Genomic DNA, 22,278 nt, shown 5'->3' on the forward strand with positions numbered 1-22,278 from the left:
AATAACAAATTATTTTGACAAGCCAGGTTTCAGAGATTGACTTTATTTCACTCCCTTGCTTCTTCTTCGTGACTTTTGACAGCAGGTTGACCGGCGACCAGTCGCGCTCATGAGGATCTTGGTGGGGGGGTGGGTGGGGTTCACCCTGGACCGGTCGCCGGCCAATTGCGCAGCCTGTACAATCACATTTGCACCTCTGGAAAGCTCCGCAAAGTCAAAATCTTGGCGGAAGTGGGAAGAAGGCCCAGGAAGCAAGCGGCAGAAGAACCTGAGCGGGGATTTCAACACGCAACCTCAGGACCCGCACCGGAGGAACAATAGACGGACTGCAAAGAAGTGAATACAAAACCGGGGGAGGATTTGCTCATCTTGTTTTTGGTATTCTTCGTGCACCTCCATCATGATTTTGGCCCTTTGGCATCGTGCCCCTTTGTGGTGTGGCCACTAGGGGGCAATACAGCGCAAACTACCGCAAAAAGAAGACGTTCACCTCGAACTGACTCGGTGTGCTGCTGTAGTCTTTTTTTTTTTTTTTTTTTTTGCTTTTTCACAGAGGATAAAGAATATGTATGCGTGTGAATCGTCTTCCGCTGTCATATGTTGGTGGTCATGACCGCAACATTTGTTGAGTTTTCCTAATCCAGATGCCGATGAGCGCCACCCAGGGCAAGTGTGGCAAAAGCGGTTCGCCGCAAGCGACGCATTCGAGTACCGCAAACTGTCAAAGGGGGGGTTATTTTGGCCCCGGCACCGGAGAGGAAGGGGGCGCGCATGGGCGGGGCGGCTCCATGCTCGGATGCACTCCAGCGGGAGAGAGGGAAAAGCTGGGCTGGGAGCGAGCGAGCGAGGCAGACGGACTAAGAGAGAGAGAGAGAGAGAGAGCAAAGCCGACGAGGAGCGCTTCTCTCCCGCGACCATTTCCTTCCGCAGCCCCCATGTTGGAGCACTCCTCCGAGCTGGCCCTGGTGCAGGGTCTGTATGCCAACAGCATGCGCTGCCCCCCTACCGTCAGGACCGAGGACCTGCCCCTCAGGTACGTTCTGCTCTGCCCCCCCCCCCCCCCTCCACACACCCACACAACTCCTCCCCACCCCCACCCGCTCAGTGTAACGTCCCAACTGGCTTTGTGTGAACATCGTCTTTGTCTCGCCTGGATGTCATCCTGACTTCAGGCTGTTCGGTTGCCCCGATGCTGCTGCTGCGCCTTTCTGAATTTCTCGATTATTTCCTCTTAAAGGCGACGAATCAAGTGGGGATTCACTTGGTTTTCGACCCCCCCCCCCCAAAAAAAAGCCACATGGATGTGATCTGTCTGCGGGCCATTTGCGACATATGCTGTTCAGATACACACGCTAGATTTGGATCTGATGTACATCAATAGATCGAGTCCGGCCATTTCCTTTCGTTCTTGTTCTTCTTCTGGCGGCAGAGGCAGGTGGGGCGGGCGGGGCGACGTACGCCGAAGCCTCCAAAACTCACAAAAGACGGCAAATTAGCAACGAACGGTCGCGTCGGCACTGGTGACCGAAGTTGGAGTCGTCTGGAGGCTCGCGCGTCTTTTTCCACCAGGGGGCTCCCTCCCCTCCCCTCCGCCCCCAATCACAACGGACGTTCCCTCGCTCGCTTCTCCATTTTGAGAGCCTTCGAGGCTCGGTCGCCATTCGGCAAACTGCTGCCGTCCAAAAGTCGACAAAGAAAAAATGGGACATTTCCTAGTTGAAGGCGATTAGCTTTCCCTTTTTCATATGTTTGAACGCAGTACTGATTTGAAAAAAAAAGAAAAAAATGCGACGTCAACAACAAAAGCGCAGTACATTGGTGGGATTATGATGTGATGACTGTACACCGGAATCATTTGAGATTAAGGAAAGGGGGGGGGGGCGATGTTGGAAAGCGCCTCATCTTGAACCCACGACGACAAACATTCAGTTTTTATGCCATACAATCATAGTGTGATGTTCTCAAAATCACATTGCTATTTTTTTTGGGGGGGGGGCTATCACTGAGCAACTTAAAATTGCATCTGAAGGCCCCAACTGTCTATACTAAGCATCAGTAAGCAAGACATGTTTCCTATATACAGTAAGCCCCCCCCCCTGAAAAGAGTCAAAGTGATTTTGTGCATGCTGCAGCTCTTGTTGCAACCCCCCCCTTCATCCCCCCGCCTTGATTTCATAAAAGCACATTCTCCAGAGAGCTTTCGACTCCCTTTTTATAGCATCCCCTTGAGCGCCACGCGAACGCATGTCACAAAGTAGGCTGCGTGTATCGAGGGGAAAATAGGTCGCCCGCCCGCCCGCCCGGCGCATTCTGCATCCCAACCCGGTTTAGGCGCCGTTTCATGGCCATGCCTTGAAATTGCGCCTATAAAGAGACGGTCATTTATTAAAATATGGGAAACGCCCGAAAATGTTTCACCAGCCATCTCATTTCATCGAACCAAAGTCAGATCGCTCGATGCTAACATCGAAAGTGAAGCACCCGAGACTGGCTGACAAGTGAGCATTGACGTCGCGGTCATTTGAAAGGTCGCAACAACTGCCACTTCAACAAACGCAAAAACGCACGCAGAGTTGAGGGTAAAAGTGTATCGCTGCAAATGTCGTCAGCAAAATATACGTTTGTCGCGCCGCCGTCTGCCACCTTCATGCTAACAAAGAGTATCCTGTATAAAATCACAGACTAGCTAGCTAGCCCCAAAACGCTCCTTCACGCCGTTGTCGCAGGGCGGCTGGATGACTGCTACAAAACGATCCACCATTAAGTGTCTCCAGTTGGTCCAGAATGCCGCTGCTCGCCTCTTGACTGCTATGCTATTTATAAAGAGCGAGCACATCACTCCTACTACTCTGGCATCCCTTCGTTGGCTCCCCATTTTGTTGTTGTTTTTTTTTTTAAGTAGATCCTCCAATCTTGAAATGGAATAAACGTCGGTCGAGTTGAGTTCATGATTGGTTGCACAAAAAAAAAGTTCAATAAAAGGATGTTATCGAAATGGAATGTTTTGAAACAGTTCTTTTGAGGCGCACCGTTAATAGTCAACCGTCTAGCCGCGATCTGAGCCGCTTTCTCCTCGGGAGGGTCGCGGGCGTGCCGGAGCCCATTTCGGGCAGTAGGCGGGGTACACCCTGAACCGGTCGCCAGCAGGACAAACGGTGTGGTGAACGGCTCGTTAGCACATCCGCCTGACAGCGCAGAGATGCGGGGTTCGATTCCAGGCCGCGCGGCCTTCCTGTGCCGAGTTTGCACGTTGTCCCTGTGCCTGCCTGGCTTTTCTCCGGGTACTCCGGTTTCCTCCCGCATTCCAAAAAACATGCACGGCAGGCTGATGGGATACTCCAAACTGTCCATCGGAGTGATTGTGAGCGCGGTTCGTCCCTGCGTGCCCTGGCGACCGGTTGAGGGTCGCCTACCGCCCGAAGACAGCGTATAGGCACCAGCACACCCGAGCCCCTCAGGAGAGCGGAAGCGAGTCGAGTGACTTGGTATTTGGGCCGGGTTCCATCCCGGCGTTGACCACGCCCCTGCTCGACCGCAGCCCTCTCTCGTCTTTCCCACTTGTCCTCTCCGCGCGGCTGGGGCTGCTGCACCCGTGCCTGCTCTCTCGTTGCTTGCGTTTCAGGGGGGGAGCGAGCGGGCTTGCTCTTCTTCACATGCGATCGGACGACCAGCAAGAAGAAGAAGAAGAAGAAGAAGGAGCAGCAGAAGAAGAAGAAGAACGCGACGCCCCCCCACCCTAACAACACCACCCCCTCTTCTTTCTCCTCCTCCCCCCCTCGTCGTCGTGTGTCTCTCGGCAGTCAGTCGGCACCTGTTCTCGCTCGTCGCCTGCTTTGCCTTCATGCAAGTGAGCGCGGACGTGCTCTCTTTGCCCCCATTGTGAGATTAGACGGCCATTTTTTTTTGTATATAGATATTTTTTAAAGACAGCACCGAGAGTATGACTTCGACGTCGTATAGCCTGGATTACCTACCGCTGACTGATAGTCGGTTAATGGCTGCGGGGGACGCCATGTAAGTACCTGCGATACTTGCTCATGGTCGCCGTTTTTTTTGTTTTGTTTTTGAAGTTGCGCTTGGAGAGGGGGGGTAGATGATGAAACGTTTCATTTTGTAGGTCGTAGCCTCTTAGCCCAACTGGAGGAGCTAACGGCTAACGCGTCGAAAACGGCCGGCTAACCGAACGCGGCTCGGTCGGTAGTGTCGAAATAACGGCCGGTCGCTTCGAGTTTCGACGAACCCCCCCGGCGGTCTTCGTTTTGCGGCCAAGCGAGACCGAAAACGGAGCAGTGTTGTTGGTCCGTGTGTGTGTGCGTGTTTGTTAGCTTAGCGACATTAGCGAGCGCGCGGCGACTCGCGTATCATGTGCTTCTCGCTCTGTTGTCCAACCAACCAAGAAATGTGCTCTTATAAGCGAGCCGAACCTTGCTTGTCGCTGGTTAAAAACAAAAAAACAAAAAAAAAAGAATCGCGCAAATTGGCCGAGTTGGCGTCGTCGTCTGCGAGGCGATTCGCTCGTCAACAGTTGAAAGGGGAAGCGGACGGTGGAGTAGGCCGGCGTTTGCTCAGGTTTCCTCATATTCGGTTTTCGTGGAACGCGACATGTTTGTTGCTCTCCGACCCCCCCACACCCCAATTTAGCCACACTAGCTCCGCCGGCCACCGCTCTTCCGCCCCTGTAGGGAGGCTTACCTAACCGCGGGAACCCCCCCACCCCTACCCCCACCCCCCCACCCCTACCCCCACCCCCCCACCCCTAATGATTATTGAGCCTCCGAGGAAGATCTTGTGACCGGACCCGTGTCAACAACAGGCTTGCGAAGACTCCTCTTTTCCATACGCCAAAGAAAGTGGCCCCCGTGTGTGTCTCCGCCACAGGCCCCGTCTTTTAACGGCATGGCTTAAAAGCGGCCAGTTGTCGCCAGGAACTAGGTTAGGGGCGAGTTTTCAAACTAAATGGCGACTGAAGCGGCTGGGAGTTTTCAAACTAAATGGCGACTGAAGCGGCTGGGAGTCGAGACGGACCGAGACCTGCGGCCGCCGATATGCCAAAATTTGTCGTACAAATTGCCACACCTCAAATGTTCTCGTAATTGCCTCGGTACAAAATACGGCGAAGGGGGGTCGCTTTCAAACCACTCTTGGTTGACGTTGATCACCGCGAACCCCCAAACGATTCCATTCTTAGCATCTTGGAGCAGGAACAATCCATTTTTATTTTTTTATTCATATTGTCACAGTCAGTTCCAAAGATGGGGACTAGCGGCGGAAAAGGCTCCATGCCCTCTGAGCTTAGTTCTCCGTACCTTTAATAGCGTTCGGTGTGTAGGGGCGGAGGAGCTCAGAGAGGTCAGGTGAGGGGGGGGGGGCATTTCAAGATTGGAAAAAGCAATCGGAGAATCTTAAAAAAGGGATGCCAGAGTAGGAATGATGCGATTCCTCTTTGTGAGTGCCGGTCAAGAGGCGGGCGGTGGCATTTTGGTGCATCTGGAGACGCTTGATGGAGGATTGGCTGACTCCAAATGAAAGTGCATGGCAGGAATCGAGCCGAGATGTGACAAAGGCAACGCGCCGCCGCCGTGCCGCCAAGCGAAGGGAGAGGCTGATTGAACAACGGCACCAATACACGTCTCGCAAGCAAGCGTCTTTAGTTGTCGAAGGAGCTCCAAAAGATGTGGAGAGCTGAGCTGCATTTTCGGGTGGACGGGAACGCGCGCAACTTCCTCGGTGCGACAAACGAGTGTCAAGCGACGCTAGCAAACGCGCCGAGTCTTTGACGACAAAGCCCAGCCGGACTTGGGACTCGTGGCCCACAGACATGCCCGCATTATTTTTTATGGGGTGGGGGGTTATGCGAGAGACCCCATGCACAATGAGGACAAACGAGGCTTCCGAACTATGACCAGCCGCCCGCCCCCCCCAAAAAAAGAAATGAAGGATGCTTATCTGCTAACCATTTAGCGGGTGCAAGCACGTAACGCAGAGACTCGACTAGTTGCTGATCTTTGCATCCGGCAAAACGGCTTCAGAGCGCGTCCTGGGGAACCGGCGCCATCTTGACTTTGGAGTTTTTCCTGGTTCAACTTGAGGCAGAGGTGTGAGCATACCCATCATATCCCCGTCGAGACCCAAAAACCAAACCCAAATTTGAGGCGTGGCCCACATGGCAGACGAGATTGCACCGAACCGGCGCGAACGTCCCCCCCGAGCCCCGCCTTTAAAAGTCATCCCCACTCGGTCCCAAATAGGACAGCAGAGGGCGAGGATTGCGCCTCACTCACGTTCAGGTCGATTGCAAACTCGCAAGTCTTTCGGGCGGATTCATCGATGGCCCGAGGCTTTGGAACGCTTGACTCGAAAACACATTTGACAGCGCCGAGTTCTACGGGGGGGGGGGGATACACGAGCAGAAACCGGCTCGCCGCCGCAACGGTGGGACGGCAAAATAGCCACGCAGCAAATTCTGTGGCAAGATAGCCTGAACAAAAGATGATGTGGTGGAAGCGTTATGTAAGGGCAGAAAGAAGCGCGGGCGCGCTTGTTAGCGCGCGCGCGCGCTCGGCCGGCCAGAATTGCGCCGTTGTTCCGAATAACGACCGCGTGAGGAAATGTGAAGCGTCGGAATGAGGGCACCTCTCGGTTTGCGAGTCGCTCGGCCTCGCCAACGGCCAGCGTCTCTTTTGGATTGATGCTTTTGTGGAGCAGCTCAGTCGGGGGCGGGCGGGGGGGCAGGGGGGGCGGACTATATTTAGCGCCTGCTATTCGTCGGATGTCCTAGTTGTCGTCGGCGCAGCGTCGTCTTCCGTCCAACGTTCCTTCACGACACGAATGGGACAAGCGCGAGTACGGGAAGCGGCGATGTGAAGGTGGAATTGGCCCCCCGCTTTCCGCTGCGTTTACGTTGATTTGGGAGGCGGCGCGCCGGCTCGCCTTTTAGCCGCATCCTTTGCCACCTGCGGGGGACCCCGTGGCCATTACGGAGTTAATGGCGCGGGCGGCGGCATCCTCCAATGCTGCCGGCTTGTTGGCCACAAACGTGAACGCCTCTGTCCTCACACGCGAGGTGCGGGGGGGCGGGGGGGGGGGCAACAATGAAGATGAGTGTCCGTTGTTTGCCCGCATGGGGAAATAAAGGAAAGTGGAGCGCGGGGTTTTAATTAATGTGAACTTGTGCAGAGCGCTTCACGTGAAAAGTTTTTTTTTAGATTTTCCAAACCGATTTTGTTCCCCTTTTTTTTTAATTGAGTTTGGTGCTTTGAAAACAAGTCGTTATGTACTCGAGGTAATTGCCAGCAAGCAGCTGTTCTGCGTGACTGCCCCCCCCCCTTCCCCTCAGCGGTGTGAAATATAAAGCCAAACAGCAGCGTACCCCGTCACCGCAGCCTCGGGCCAGTGAGCCAAAACTTGTTTCTACTGTAATGGTCGCAAGCGACATCGGTCCGGAACCTTGCCCCCCCCCGACCGCAACGGCTCCACGATCAATATTTTAATTTGAGCAACATGGCACTCGTCCAATGGATGCGATCGTCCAAGGTTTGGCGCTCCCATCCGGCCGGCCTTTTGGGGGCTTGTTGCAGTTGATGTATCGCTCACTTTGGGAAAAAAAGGGGGGGGGGACCCCAAACTTTTGGGGTTCTTTGAAGAGACTGACCGTGACCCGACTCTTTCCTTGTTGAACCAACCCAACATATATGAGAATTTGACATTTCGCTTGAGATTTTAGCAAGCGTCATGGAAGTTGACGTGTGTGATTTGCTTTGGCGGGCCACATAAAATGATACGGCGGCCCCAATCTGGCCCCCGGCCCTTGAGTTTGCCACCCGTGGTCTGCGTCAAAAAAATGTGGTCCGTGTCGGCGACTTGCGCCCGCAGGCAAGCGACGCGTCTTTCTCCTCGTTGACCTCACGTCGCCCACCGCCGGGCGTCCGGGTTGCTATTATGGGCCTCGCCGAGGTGTCGCCGGCGTGCCTGCCCGGTCACAGCTCAGCAGCGGGTTGCCATAAATCTTCGACTTTCACGGCCGCCGCCGTCAGCTGCTGCGGGGCATCAACCCTTTCCGGCCCGTCAGCGAAACAAAATTTGATTGCAGCTGTGGCGGGTTTCCCGAGCACCGAGCAGAGCCAAGGTGACGGAAGAATACCCTCACTTTCCCCGCTTTGAGCCAATTTACCGCTCAATCTGCCCGTTCCTTTCTTCGCTCGCTCGCAAACAAGACTTGACAATACTGGAGCGGCTCCACTGCGGGTGTTGCTGGCATTTCATTCCACCAACATATTCTATTGATTTTTTTAAATTAAATTTTTTAATGTTGCAGTTTTCTCAACCAAGCGCCCGCCGGCAAAAGCGGAGAAACGGCATCTCGCAATCGCCGCCGCGGCTGTCCACGGATTCCCAAGCGCGCCCCTGAGTCGGCCCATTGTGCTCGTCGCCTCGTGGTGAACGGCGTCGGGCAGCGTCGGGGAACAATGCGCCATTGTCCCCCCCGCCGTGCTGACGAATCCGCGGGTTACTCCCCGTACCATCCGCCGTCTGCCCGAGAAAGAAATTGTGTTGCTTCGCTGCCATTCGTCGAGCTCTGCGGTGCTTGTGAAACGGTCGCTCGGGCAAGGGGGGGTGAAGCCAGGCGCTTCCCAAGTGGCTCTGCTATGTGGACGACGCCGCGGGAATAAAAGCTTTCGTAGCCGAACGCGGCTTTGGATTTCGGGGAGGAGAGCTAGCGCAACTGCTACTCGCTAGCATGTCGTTGAAATCCCTGAAGGAGTTTGGCGTTTCGGCCGAACGTCTGGGCTCCTTTTGTAAGCGATGGATGGCTCGCGTCCAGAGGTCGGTGTGCAAAAAAAAAAAATGGCCCTTTTCTTCTCGCCGCGACCGTCTTTTGAAGTCCACCATTATCTCGATGTGCCCCGTCCGGGGCGCTTTCCGAATCCCGGTTGTGCTTTGCGACGACGTGCCGCCCGCCTTCACACCCAAGGCAGGATTCCGATTCCGCTTAGCGAGCAATAGGCGCCGTTTCTTTTCCGCCTCTTGCAGCCGCTTTGACTCATTCGCTCCCAGAGACGTTTTTAAGCGTCTTTTCAGACGTGGTCCGGAATTGGCTGCTACTGAACGAGTTAAGTGGGGACGCGACGATATTTATCCGAAAATAAGCCGACGGTGGTGGAGAAGAGCTGCGCTCGCTTTTGCTATTCTGATATATATTATATAAATATATACAGAAAATATTCATATCCGGCAGAATCCTTTCATTCAATTCAATGCGCATGTTTTGGAACCCGAGTCGATGCGGAGTCCCCCCGCGATTCGTTATCGTCGTCGCCGGCACATTTGCCGCCAATCGCCCGATGGCGACTTTCAAGGTGGGTCCCGCCCGGCTCTCCTGGAAGCTTTTCAAAGCGCCCCAACAGAAAATGGACACCTCTTTTCCACTCCGCCGAGTCGCTCCACGGTTAACATCAACCGTTTAGCCAATAAGCAACAGAGGTGGAAACGGAGCGAACAACCACACGGAAAACGGACAAACGTGTACGAGGCAATCTCACGGCTGAGTTGCTGGATGTCTCGGAGACAATTTCACTCAATGGTCCATTATGTGCCCCCCCCCCCCTCCTCCTTCCCCACAGCAACGGCATGAAGATGAACGGGTCGTCGGAACACTTGGATCAGCCGGACCCGGACTCCATCAAGATGTTTGTGGGCCAGATCCCTCGCTCCTGGTCGGAAACGGAACTCAAGGAGCTTTTTGAACCCTTTGGAGCCGTGCACCAGATCAACATCCTGCGCGATCGCACTCAGAACCCCCCTCAGAGCAAAGGTAGGACCGCCTTCGCGCTGTCCCACACTCGCATAGCAACACATATACCCCCCCCCCCCCCCCGCCTGCTCTTGAAGCACAGCCGCGTTTGTGCTTTCGCATGACAGCATTGAGTCGTCTTAAAAGCCATTTCCATAAGCCGCATTAGAGCAAGATTTCCTTTTTGCTTTGCGGCCGACGGTGCCGCGTCGTCTAAAACGCAAGGTTGTTCACTGCATCCGCATATCGGCTGTGCGCGTGCGTGCGCCAAATGACATTTCGAGCAAGCGGCGCGTTTGAGTTCACCGCAGGATGCTAACAAATGACGAAGGCCGTTTCCCGCTGCGGCGTTAACGGCAACGTCATCCTTCCTTTCTTTTGCTGCGCGACAACGGAGAGGTCCTGAAAAAGGATGCTGGACAAAAAAACTAAAAACTGGGCTGAGTCAGGCCGCGCTTGAAGATGGCCGCCGACTTTGTCGGATTCTGCCGATCCCGCCGCCCCCCAAGGTGGGGGGAGCGCTTGTGACTCTCCAGGCGACGAAACAAGGCGAGCCCTTCGTTTCCGTTCAGGGAAACCCACCACGTTTGAACAAAACGCTTCCCAAGATCCAACGACGACGACTTGTGCCACCGTGACCGAAGGGCGACTGACCGGATGAGGCCGTGCCGTTGCGAGAGACCCTCTGGAACGGGGGGGGGGGGGGGGGGGGGCGTCCGAACTCCTGCCCGCGTTGAGCGACGCGCCCGCTTCAAATCACGCCGATTGTTCTCATGCCGATCGTCTGAATCGGACGCGTTGAGGCCGGGAGAGCTGCAAACCAACCTCCCCCCCCCCCCCCCACTCCCCCGGGGGCCCGAAGCCGCACATGCCTGCTCTGGAAAATGGCAGCGATCGCACAGACGCATCAATGTTAGTGTGTGTGTGTAAAGGGCAGTGTTGCGCCCCCCCCCGCCCCCCACACACACACACGGCGGTGGTTCAAAGGCTGCTTTTTTTTAAAAGCCCAACCCCCCCAGCGCGGCACCGACCCATCGACTTCCTCCTGTGGCGTTTCAGCTGCGATGGCCCATTGACATGTTAATGTCTTGGAAAAGCCAACGTGGCCCAGGCACAGCTGTCTGCGTGAGCTGAAGATCCTGCCATATCCGCATACCCCCCCCTCAACTCCCCGCGCGCATCCTCCGCCCATTTTCGCACCCCCTTTGGAGAAGTGGGGGTCCACGTGATGCTCTCAGGCTCTTGTTTATTTGCGCAGCCGCCCCTCAATTTGCTTTTGGCTTGTTTTTAGCCCCCGTCCAATTTTTCCTTTTTTCAACGCGTGTGAAACGGCGCCCCGACGAGGCGTCGGCGGGCGCAATGGCGTGCGGCCGCCTATCGGCGTCGGGCAGAGCGCCCGCCCCGCCCCGCCCCTGGCGCCCCGGCATAATACGCACTATGTAGGTCAGAGACGCTGCAGTGCTCCACTTCCCCATCCCGCTGAAACCGACAGGCTGGAACGCCACCGGCGGTCTGCTGGGACGGAAGGATGAGAGGCCCCTCCACCCCCCCCCCTTCTTTCCTTCCTTCCGCCCCCACCACCACCTCTTTCTTCCTCTCTCCCATTTTTTTCCTCCCTCTTGCCGTCTGAACGCTTATACGCTTTCAAGGTGGGCGGACCGTAGCGCTCCGCAGGACACGTTGGGGCTTTCTTGACCCGCGTTTGGGCTCCCACGAACTGCCATTGAACCCCCCCCCCCCCCCCCCCCCGCCCCTACAATCAGAGTTGCGCCATTAAAACATCCGGGAAATCTCCCAAAGGTTTCTGCAATGTTCCACATTGGAACGTTTCCATGGGAATGAAACTTAGCAAGTGGCAATAGGAATGGCTTGAAGCACGAGAGCTCGCTCCATTTTGAGGGGGGGGGGGTTTCTTCATTGATTTTCTGAAGGCAGATTTCAAGAAACGATGAATTGAAAACGTCCTGCCGGCTCGGCTTCCCTTTTGAAATTGTTGGTCTCTCTCTCCCTCTCTCTGTCACAGGATGCTGTTTTGTAACTTTTTATACAAGAAAAGCTGCACTGGACGCCCAGAACGCCCTCCACAACATCAAGACCTTAAGTGGGGTGAGCGCGCAGCACACACACAAGATGGCCGCCGTGGGCTGAAATTTGGCTTGAGCAAGAGCCATTTTTTCCACCTTCAAGTGGAATGCATTCGTCATGCTAGCCCACGTGAATCATTGACACTTTTTTTTTGTTGCTGGGGGGGGGGGGTCTTCAATAAGTAGGCCTTAAATATGGCCAGTGTAAACCGGACCCACGTCAAGCTCCGCAAACCTCCCCACGAATGTTCGCGCTTCTGAACGGCAACTTTGGCATTTGATTCAAATACTAAAAAAGCAGCGATTGGGAAAACGAAGCTTCATGAAGCACTTGCGATATCTTTTTGACTCCACTAAGATGGTGGGTGCTCTTGGTTGAAATACAACCATGCAATGCTTTCCACTGCATCTTTAAACCAAGGGCGCCACCTAGAGGATTCAAAAACGATCGCAAGTTAGCCTTACTGGCACCGGCTGGAGGTGACCGAGTTTGGATGACAGTGACTGGGGGGCGGGGGGTAGCCATATCGAGTGGGCCATCTGTCTGCTTCACTTTCGTGCTTCTAAACACCCCCCCCCCCCCCGACCGTTTTAGATTTTTTTTTTTAAATTCCGCGCATACAAGCTGCTAGCGCTTCTTGTCCGTGTTGTTTATTCTTTGATGCCATATGGCTGTCAAAATGTGCAACCAAAAAAAAAATCGATTGGGACAAAGTCGTGCGAGGACACACACGCACACACGAAAAAAAACGAGGCTCCATTTAAGTGGCAATAAAGAAACGTCAGATACAGACACCCCGCCGCCCACTCGCCTTAGCAAATGTTCTGAGCTTGTTATTGCGCCTATTTGGAAAATGCCGAATTTGGCCCCCGCGTCGCAGGCCGCGTGGGGGTGAGCGGCTGGCCAAATGTGCGGAAGAAGCGCGACGAGAAGATGGCAAAGCAGAGAACGCCACGCGCATGCCGATAACTCGATAACCCCCCCCCCCCCACCCTTCTTTTCCACTCTATAGATGCATCATCCTATTCAGATGAAACCGGCCGACAGTGAGAAAACAAGCGGTGAGTATTTTTTGACTTTTAAAAATATAAAAACTGTCGTTATTAAATAGTGGCATCAAGTGAAGGTTCTCGTTGAGCTCATGGCAGCGCCAGATCATTTCGATGTAGCGCTGAGCGCGAGGAGGATTAAAGGCTTTAAAAAGGTACCGAGGGAGCGTAGGTACGAGAGGTGAGGGGGGGGGGCACAAGAATGGATGATACATCATCATCATCATCATCATCATCATCATCTGCCTGGAGGAGCAGGCAAGGAGGAAAACAAAGCTTGTAAGTTGTCCACATTTGTTCCGGCACGGAGAGCCGAGAACGTGTCGGCGTGACGCCAGCAGGCAGCAGCCGCCGCTTGCTACAGGCTTTCTTTTGCTCTACCCTAATTGGTCAAGTCAAGAGCTTGAGTTCTGACCCCCCCCCCCCCCCCCCCCCGCCTTTGATTTGTGTGCGTCCGCAGCCGTCGAAGACAGAAAACTCTTCATCGGAATGGTTTCAAAGAAATACGGCGAGAACGAGGTCAGGATGATGTTCTCGTCCTTCGGCCAGCTGGAGGAGTGCCGAATCCTGCGCGGACCCGACGGGCAGAGCAGAGGTAAGCGCCGGACCCCCCCCCCCCCCCTGACGCCATCTCCCCCCGCCCACCTCTCCGATTAAAAGGCTTTTCTAACGGTACGACGCTTGAGGCCGTCCGGGTTACAATGGGCCCGGTCGCCCTGGCAACCGCCGCCCGCCCGCCTCGGTTGGGCGTGCCGGGCTGGCGGCCGCCGCCGCCGCCGCCGCTCTTCGACATGCCGCCGTTCGTTCCACGAGCACAAAAGGCTCATCAGAGCACATCTCAAATTTTAGAAACCTGCATACGACATTTTGGGGGGGGGGGTATTTTCAGCTCTTTTGATAATCGTAGCTGAATGTGCGTGTGTGTGTGTAATATGTGTGTATATGTATCTACATATGTTTATGTATAAACGTGTGCGTGCGTCTCTAAGATGAATGTTTTCACCACCCAGCGGAGGCTCTCCGGGCGGCTGTTTTTTGAATCTGCCAACTCGTCGTGCTCATGTGTTCCTGTTCCGTTGTCGTCTTTTCTCTGTGTGCTAACCAGCGAGGGGGGGGGGTTCTGTCTGCATTCTCTGTGACTGTAATGTGTTTTGGGGGGGTTCATAACGACTTGTCCAAACCTTTTTTGTTGTTGTTTTTTTTTTGTCTTGTTTTTGTTTCTTCTTGTCCCTCCCTCTCTCCGTCCCCTCCCTCTCCTATTGTTCCCCCCCTGCCCCCCTCCCCCCCTCCTCCTACAGGCTGTGCGTTTGTCACATTTGCTACCAGGGCAATGGCACAGAATGCAATCAAAACCATGCATCACTCTCAGACTATGGAGGTACTGTATCCCCCTCAACACCTATTTCTACCCCCCCCCCATTGACTCCCCACATACTTTGCTGCCCCCTTGTGTTGGAAAAGCTTGAAAGTGTCTAGGCCAGACAGTGGCAAAAAAAAAAACAAACCAAACATGCCCCCCCCCCCCCAACAATGTTCTTAGATGCCGTGACGTAGCACTGCCGACTTCCCCAGCTAGACGGGGACGGTTGATCAAAACGGAATCGTATTGACCTGTCGGAGCCCAGCCCCAGTCCGTCGGAAAGGGGGCCGAACCGAGGCTCCGGTTCCTTGGCCTGGCTTAGCCACGCGACTCTCGGAAGCCGGGCGGCAATCATTTGACAGCCGGTCAATCGGACGCTCCAGCGTCGTCTGCGTCTCAAATTGGCCCCGCCTGGCCGCGGCGACAGCGGCGGCCATTTTCCCTCGGCGGCGCATGCCCTTTTGTTCCGCACGCATCTGTCTGAGCCGTTGTGCGCCTGTCCCACTGTCGACGCTGTCTGTCGCCTCGCACTCTCCCCGTCAACGTCTGCTGCCGTTTGCCTGGTTTGAGTTTTTTGAATTCGCCGTCTTCCATTTGTCACGCGCGGGCGGACTCTGTCGGGGTTCGGGCCCCCAGCGCCATCGTCCCGCGCCCTCTCCGAATGTGAGCTGGCCCGGCTATGCATGGCACATGTCCTCTGTGTGTTAGCTTTTGTATGAATGCGGCTACCAAAAGAAGCCTTCGGGCATCGACGACGACGACGCCCCTCGCCCTCCCCCCCCCCGCCCCCGATCTTATTTGTATTTCTCGAAGCCAAGTCCTCCCAATTTCCCAGGCTTGTTTTTCCCAACCATTTTCTTTCTTTCTTGTTCCTTCTGCTTCCTTTTTTTTTTTATGTCGCTGTCACTTCAGGGTTGCTCGTCGCCTCTGGTGGTGAAATTTGCCGACACGCAGCGGGATAAAGAGCAGCGCCGTCTGCAGCAGCAACTGGTGCAGCAGATCCAGCAGCTCAACAGCGCCTCCACCTGGGGGAACCTGGCCGGTTTGGGCAGCCTCACGCCTCAGTACCTGGCCGTAAGTGGCTTCGACTGCGCCAAACTCATTTTTTCGTGCCACAAAAGTGGCGTTAAACCAGAAGTATTGTCGTTTCAAAAACTCTAGTCCGCACAGGGAGCCCACCCGCGATCGCTGGAACGAAAAAAATAAAATAAAACGAGGTCTCCAACATAACGTCGTGGCATATGGGCTCGTGGAGAAACGGCGCGTTCCAACCAAACCTTACCGTTGAAGTCCACTCACTTGATGCTCCCTTAAATTGTGCAAATTGGCATTGAACCGTGAATAAGCTACTTTAAAAGTAGGTTGTGCACAATTTGGTGCCATCTAGTGGCGGGATCATAGAATGCAAAGAATCCTTCTTTTGAAATGAGCAGGTTTTTTGGAGGGTGGGGCGAGGGAGGTATTCATTGTGGAATAGCGCCAATGCCTCCAATTAAGATTTGGCATTTTGATATCGAACGGCAATAGGAGGCCCCGACGACGGGCGCGTGGGACGATAACGCAAACGGCCGTTCTCCTGCGCCGTCCGTCCTCTTGCCGAGCGGTCAAACATCTCGGCGTGAAATTGTCGGGAACTGACTGAGCGTTTCCAATTTCATGCCTTCCTCAGTTGCTGCAGCAGGCCGCTTCCACGAGCAACCAGAGCACTTTCAACAGTATCCAGAGGCTAGGTGAGTTGACTCGCGCGGCTGCCCACGCGACGGGTCGCCTTTACTGCCTGGCGAAAGGACCCGTCGGGCTCGGAGATGCTCGCAAAATGTCTCGGCCCCCGGCTCTCTCCGACCAACGCCGGAACTGTCCTTTGTAGGGGTGAATCCGCTTCAGCTGCAGAATTTGGCCACGTTAGCCGCGGCGGCGGCGGCGGCGCAGACCTCCGGCAGCCCCACCTCTTCCAGTGGCCTGTCGGCCGCCACCAGTGCGCTCGGAGCTCTGGCCAGCCCAGGTGATTTCGCCACCGCGGCCCGTCCGATGCGGAGGCCTCTCGGCTTCCCGCGCGTTCGACGGTATGCGCGCATGGGATTTGACTCTGTATTTGGTGCGCGTGTCCCCTCACCAGCCGGCTCAACGGCGGGTTCCAGCGCCAGTGCCGCCATGAACACGTTGGCGTCTCTGGGCACCCTGCAGGGTCTCACCGGGGCTTCCGTTGGCCTCAACAACCTCAACGCTCTCACCGCCGGCGTCGGCGGTAAGGACCACTGAACATTTTTGCTTGCAAGTTTAAAAAAAAAAAAAAGGCTGAAAATGAACCAATCTCGTGAAACAACTTGTTTGTTTCCTGTACACTTGACCCCCACCATTTGCAGGGGACCGGGACCAGATTGATCGAAAATTAAAAGAGAGGGAGAGATGTATATATTTTATTTAATTTTGAGTAAATATGCTGCGGAAATTTGGTTTATTATCACAAAACATCTCCAAAACAAACAAGTTTGGGCATTTTTTTTTGCGGGGGGGTCAGGTACCTTATCGTGGAGTTTTCACGTGCTCTCCCGATCAGTCTTTCCATCTTCCGATTGTAAACAGCCCTGCGATTGGACGTGTATGATGTCTTACTTGTTGTGATTGGTCCCCCCGTCCAGGCCACGCCCCTTTCCGCTTTTTTCATTACTAGCCATTGCCATCCCTGAACGATGGACACAAATAATGGAACTGTCCGTCCACCCCCCTCCCCGCCCCCACCCCCCAACCTTTCCGCTCTCAAATGTTGAGCATAGCTTCGCTTTTCAGATTAGACGGCGAGTTTTTGAACGTGCGAAGCTTTTAGCGTTTGGCCCGCACCGGGCAATTGTTCTTGTTCCCTCTCTGGGTCGAACCTCGATAGTAAGGCCGTCGGTGACGAACCTATTTTGACGTGGGGAAGACAAATGGAAAGCGCGGAGTGTTTTCCTTCGCGCTGGGCAAGTCATCAGAAGCCCAAATCAATACTCGGTCCTGTAATTGCAAGTAGTCTTGCCACCTCGCCGCTGTAATACAAATCGTGCGGGGCCTCGTCTTTGGAGCAGGGATGGGGGCTCTGAACGGAGGTCTGGGCTCGTCCATGGCCAACGGCTCGGCGGCCAGTTCCATGGACGCGCTGACCCAGGCCTACTCGGGCATGCAGCAGTACACGGCCTCGGCCCTGCCCTCCCTCTACCCCCAGCCGCTCCTGCAGCAGAGCATCCCCGGGCACCAGAAGGAAGGTGAGCGCACCCCCCCAACCCCCCTTCCGTCGGTCAGGCTCCTTTTCGGCGAGGGGGATTCTGTAACGTGAGCTCCTGGCCTTTTGTTTGACGCCAACGGAGCAGGGCCGGAGGGCGCCAACCTGTTCATCTACCACCTGCCGCAGGAGTTTGGGGACCAGGACCTCCTGCAGATGTTCATGCCCTTTGGGAACGTGGTGTCGGCCAAAGTGTTCATCGACAAACAGACCAATCTGAGCAAGTGCTTTGGTGAGTGCTCCGCCGACGGAATTTCCTGACGATGGCCCGGACTCGGTCCTTTGAAACGAGTGCCTGGCGCGCCGCAAAGTTTTTGAAATGCCATCGATGTTGAAAGGCAAGGTGCGCCCCCCGCTGGTCTCATCCTCACCACCACCATTGTTTATGTTTCTCTTAATGCATGAAGATTTTTTTCACACTCGGGGGTATTTTCACCCATGTAGGTTTCGTTGTAGAGGAGCTTCACTGTAGTCAGTTGAAATACTTTAACAGCTGCCGTGACAGATTTCTGATCCCCAATCGTCTTTTTTTGGGGGGGGGGGCAAATTTTGAAGCCGCTGTTTTCTTTCTCCCTTGTATTTTGTCAGATATTCCCCCACCGATTCAATATTCTTTTTTTTTTTTGGCCAATATGGGGGACAGAGTTTTTTTCAGCTTTTATGTAATTTTTTTAAATCTAAGATTTGTTATCATCATTGAATTCTCACTCTTCTTCCATTCAAATTCTTTGGTCGGTAACAACCAGTGTTTGTCAGTCAGAGGACCGCTAAAAGCCCGAAGTGGCCCAAAGAGGAGCGCGGTTGGTTGCCCGCGTAGCCGACGGCCGCCAGCGAATATTCTCATTCCTCCCGGCCGTCGAATGAATCTCGGGGGCGGCAGCGGCGTCGAGAATCCGCCCGCGTCGGTGGTCCTGCCGAACGGACGGCATCTGACCGTCCCGCTCCCCGCTGTGCGTCCGCAGGGTTCGTCAGCTACGACAATCCCGTCTCGGCGCAAGCTGCCATCCAGGCCATGAACGGCTTCCAGATCGGAATGAAACGGCTGAAGGTTCAGCTGAAGCGTTCCAAGAACGACAGCAAGCCCTACTGATCCCCCTCCCCTCCTCCCCCCCCATGCTCCCCAGCTCTAACGCTAGCGACGCTAGGGTAAGTTCGCCCTCCGGCCAGTCACCACAGCACAGACTCGGTGGGGGGCAGGGGGCGGAGAAAGGAGCCCTGTGGCTTTCCTTCAAAAAAACGAAAATGACGACGACAACAAAAAGAAGTTTGCAATGATCTTTTCACGTCTACTGTATTTCATTCCTGCTGTTTTGAGTATTTTAATGTATGATTATTTATGAGCCTCACTTGAGTCGGTGTTGTCACCGGAGGGAGCAAGATTAGAGCGTTTTGGTTTTTGTTTTTCTCCTTTTTTTTTTTTTTAATTGCCTTCAGTTGACGCTTAAGACAGGTTGACTAAGGATCGCGTGGGTTTCTCGGCGTGCTTCTTTACCTACATGAGTCCGTCTCATCACCCGCTGTGAACGTCGCCCTCTTTGTTTCGATGTCTTTCTCCCTCTCGGTGTCTCTCTGTCTGTCTGTCTTTATTCTTGTTCTTATTAACACCCTCCCGCAGTCATTTCCATCCATCTGGGCTCGACTCCAGATGGATCTTTTCGGTGCCAAGTACATTGCATGTTGGGAGTTCCTCCAGTCCAGTCCAGTCCAGTCCAGTCCGTGTAGATTGTGGTTTTGGTTTTGTTTTGTGGAAGGCGTCGTTGTCGTGTGTCGTTTACCTTCCACTGTTTGTCGCCGCCCTCTTGTCAGGGTTCCCCCGAAAACGTGAAATGTGGCTCCACCACCGTGTGGAACCACCACATGCCTTTCGGTGACTCTTCCGGTCTCCGTTGCGTCCCGCCGCTTACAGCCTGCGAGAAAAGATTGTGCTCAGGACCGTCCCATCCATGGATTGGACCCCACTCCTGGTTTAGGCGGTGTTGTCGTTGAAACTGCACCAACTAAATGGGAACCAAGCAAAATTCCCCCGCCGACCTTCATGAAAGTGAGAGCCACTTCTTGGCCGCTGATCAATGCCAAGGGTGACGAGTTCCATTTTGGCTTCCGAGTTCAACGCGATGTCAATTGCAAGTGAGCCACACTACGGCAAATCACAACTCCGCCGTTGTTGGAATACATCAGCCGGACTATTCGCTTTCCCATGAATTGATGATTGGCGATGAGCGAGGCAAGGCAGCGCGGTCGGGTACCACAAAGGGCTCGTGAGTGGACCGATGCCTCAGGCGGCGCTTTGGCCCCCCGAGCAGGTTGCAAAATGCGTCGCCTTTTGGATCCGACCGACAACGTGTGGTGTTGAAAAGGCTGAAGAAATCGCCGCCTTCGGGAAAGAGGGAAGCGAAACCACGGCTGTCCGTGATACCCAAATAGTTGACTAGTTATTGATTGATTGTTCCGGCTCCAATGCACATAGTCCAAACTGTCCAGGAATCGCGCGCCCGCTCGACGATCGCCCGCTCGACGATCGCCCGCTAGACGATCGCCCGCTCGACGATCGGCCACTAGACGATCGCCCGCTCGACGATCGGCCACTAGACGATCGCCCGCTCGACGATCGCCTGCTCGACGATCGTCCACTATACGATCGCCTGCTCGACGATCGTCCGCTAGACAATTGCCCGCTCGACTTCCAGAGTTTGCATCTCGGCGAAGGGGCGGCCAGCTTGTTTTTGGGGGAACCCGGCTGTGTGTTGATTGTTGTTTAGGGTGCCTCATGGCTCGAACGATTCATGTGCCGTGGCCCTAACTTTTTGCTCTCTCTCTCTCTCTCTCTCTCTCTCTCTCTCTCTCTCTCTCTCGCTCTGTCTGTCTCTTGTGTTTTTATCCCTTTGTTTGATTTTTTAGAACAAATCTCCATGCCTGTTTGCTCATCATTAGCCTAGCATGTCTTCACGATGTTGAAAGGCAAGGCGCGCTCCCCGCTGGTCTCCTCCTCCTCCTCCTCCTCCTCCTCCTCCTCATCCTCACCACCACCATTGTTTGTGATGTTTCTCTTAAGATCGCCTGACCAATACTTGGCCCCGCCCACTTAGCTCAACCTGACTGGTTTCTGCATGCGTGTTCATCATTTGTCTTTTGTTTTGTATTGAAAATGTGACGAGATGGGAGAGAGGTCAAGCGACAGTAATGTGAAAACGTACCTACGTTCATTTTTTTTTCCCTGAATGTTTTAAAAACCTGTGGGATTTCTTAGTTGAGCTTTTTTTTATTATTCTTTTTTTTTTTTTTAATACCTCTCGGTAGGGTTAAATACAGGGATTGGAACGCCAGCTGTGCTATTGGTGCCATTAGCAATATGTTGAAGAAAGTAAAGGCTTGGAAACCACTTTTTCTTTTTTTAAACTTTCCCTGATCCGTTTAAAAAAAAAAAACCTGTCGGCGCTCCTCTCGAGGGAGCGCCACATTTGGCGGGCAGTGTGAAGACTTTTTTTTTTCCCCCCCTCTCTCCATCAGGGCGATTGAAAATTGGAGTTTGTTTTCATTTCGACATTTCTTTTTATACTACCAATGGCACAATAAAAGGTACATTTGCTCAGTTTGGAGAAATGGCTACCTACCTACACGAGTCAACTTTTTTAGAACTGATTCACAAATAGACAATCTGTGGTTGAAATGCACACTTAGATGACCTATATTTTGTACCATTGAATCTATAGAGGTCGAACTAACAGAACCCAGGCAAAAACATTGGCTTTGTTTTTGTGGGGTGTGTAGATTTATGTTGTAATGTCATCTGTGGTGGGAAAAGTGGGGGGGGGCGCTGTGGTTTAAAAAAAAAAAGTGACAGTCACTTCTACTCAATTTGAAAATTCCTCAGCATCCGTTCGAAATTTGTTTCAGGATGTCTTTGGTACGTATTGTTGATTTCTGTGAATGATTATGTACAGATCTTTTTTTTTTTCCATTAATACGGATGCTTTCACTGTTGTTGGATGCCTTGTGTGATTTCCAATGTTTTGTTGATCATGCAGATGATAGCCAATTTTTTTTTTTTTTTTTTCAAAGTGCCCATGTGTCAAAAGTTTGGATGCTCCACGACAAGCTCGAGTTTTGTTTTTTGTTTTTTGATGGCGGTTTGTGCGCTCCTCAATGCGGGAGCCCCTGAAGACGAGACCACTCACTCAACCCCCCGCCCCTTTGGAGTTGTGACCCCCCCCCCCCCCCCACCCAATTCCCACCACGCCTGTGTTGGTTTACAAATACATTCCACTGTTTCTGCACAAAGTTTACACTTGCCCGAAGGGTGATTTTCTGTTTTATTGTACCACACCAAAACAACCACTTCTATAGCCCCCCCCAAGATTTTTTGCGCTAATGAGTTGCCAACTCAGGGTATTTCTTTGATGTGTGAGAAACAAAATTGACGACACGTGTACAGCTTTATTGGGTTTGTTTTTGTCACCTTGTCTGCAACCCACCACCACCACAAAACGAACAAGACCCCCCCCCTCCCCACCCAAAAAAAAAGAGTGCACAAAATGCGTGTTGTCTTGCGAAGGAGCACTAAGCACAAAGACGGGAGCTTTTGTGGGGCGAGCGTAGTGTGCGTTTCTTTTGAATGCTTTTTACGGTGTTTTTTCTAACTCTGGATATGATCTAATGCAATACAAGAATTCAAGTGCCATACACGTCTAGAAAACTGCCTACACATCCTTATCGGGCCTTGCTTAGATTGCTGCACTTG

The 22,278-nt window shown here is 53.7% G+C and overlaps 1 protein-coding gene across 3 annotated transcripts; it reads left to right on the forward strand.

Moving 5' to 3' along the window:
- Positions 1–835: 835 nt before the first annotated feature.
- LOC127598253 (CUGBP Elav-like family member 2) lies at positions 836–22,049 on the forward strand. 3 transcript variants are annotated; one of them, XM_052061929.1, is made up of 14 exons: positions 836–1,033; positions 9,621–9,811; positions 11,814–11,896; positions 12,888–12,936; positions 13,385–13,519; positions 14,223–14,302; positions 15,197–15,358; positions 15,954–16,014; positions 16,152–16,286; positions 16,401–16,529; positions 17,347–17,523; positions 17,629–17,772; positions 18,503–18,686; positions 20,439–22,049. In XM_052061929.1, the coding sequence occupies exons 1-13, from the start codon at positions 936–938 to the stop codon at positions 18,628–18,630; spliced, it is 1,572 nt and encodes a 523-aa protein (XP_051917889.1). In that variant the 5' UTR covers positions 836–935; the 3' UTR covers positions 18,631–18,686; positions 20,439–22,049. The 3 variants fall into 3 exon arrangements, with proteins under 3 accessions (XP_051917889.1, XP_051917891.1, XP_051917890.1); XM_052061931.1 differs by lacking the exons at positions 836–1,033; positions 20,439–22,049 and adding an exon at positions 3,546–4,014; XM_052061930.1 differs by lacking the exons at positions 836–1,033; positions 20,439–22,049 and adding an exon at positions 8,604–8,823.
- The last annotated feature ends 229 nt before the right edge of the window (positions 22,050–22,278 follow it).

This window comes from Hippocampus zosterae, chromosome 3, assembly GCF_025434085.1.
Source record: "Hippocampus zosterae strain Florida chromosome 3, ASM2543408v3, whole genome shotgun sequence".
NCBI lineage: Eukaryota > Metazoa > Chordata > Actinopteri > Syngnathiformes > Syngnathidae > Hippocampus > Hippocampus zosterae.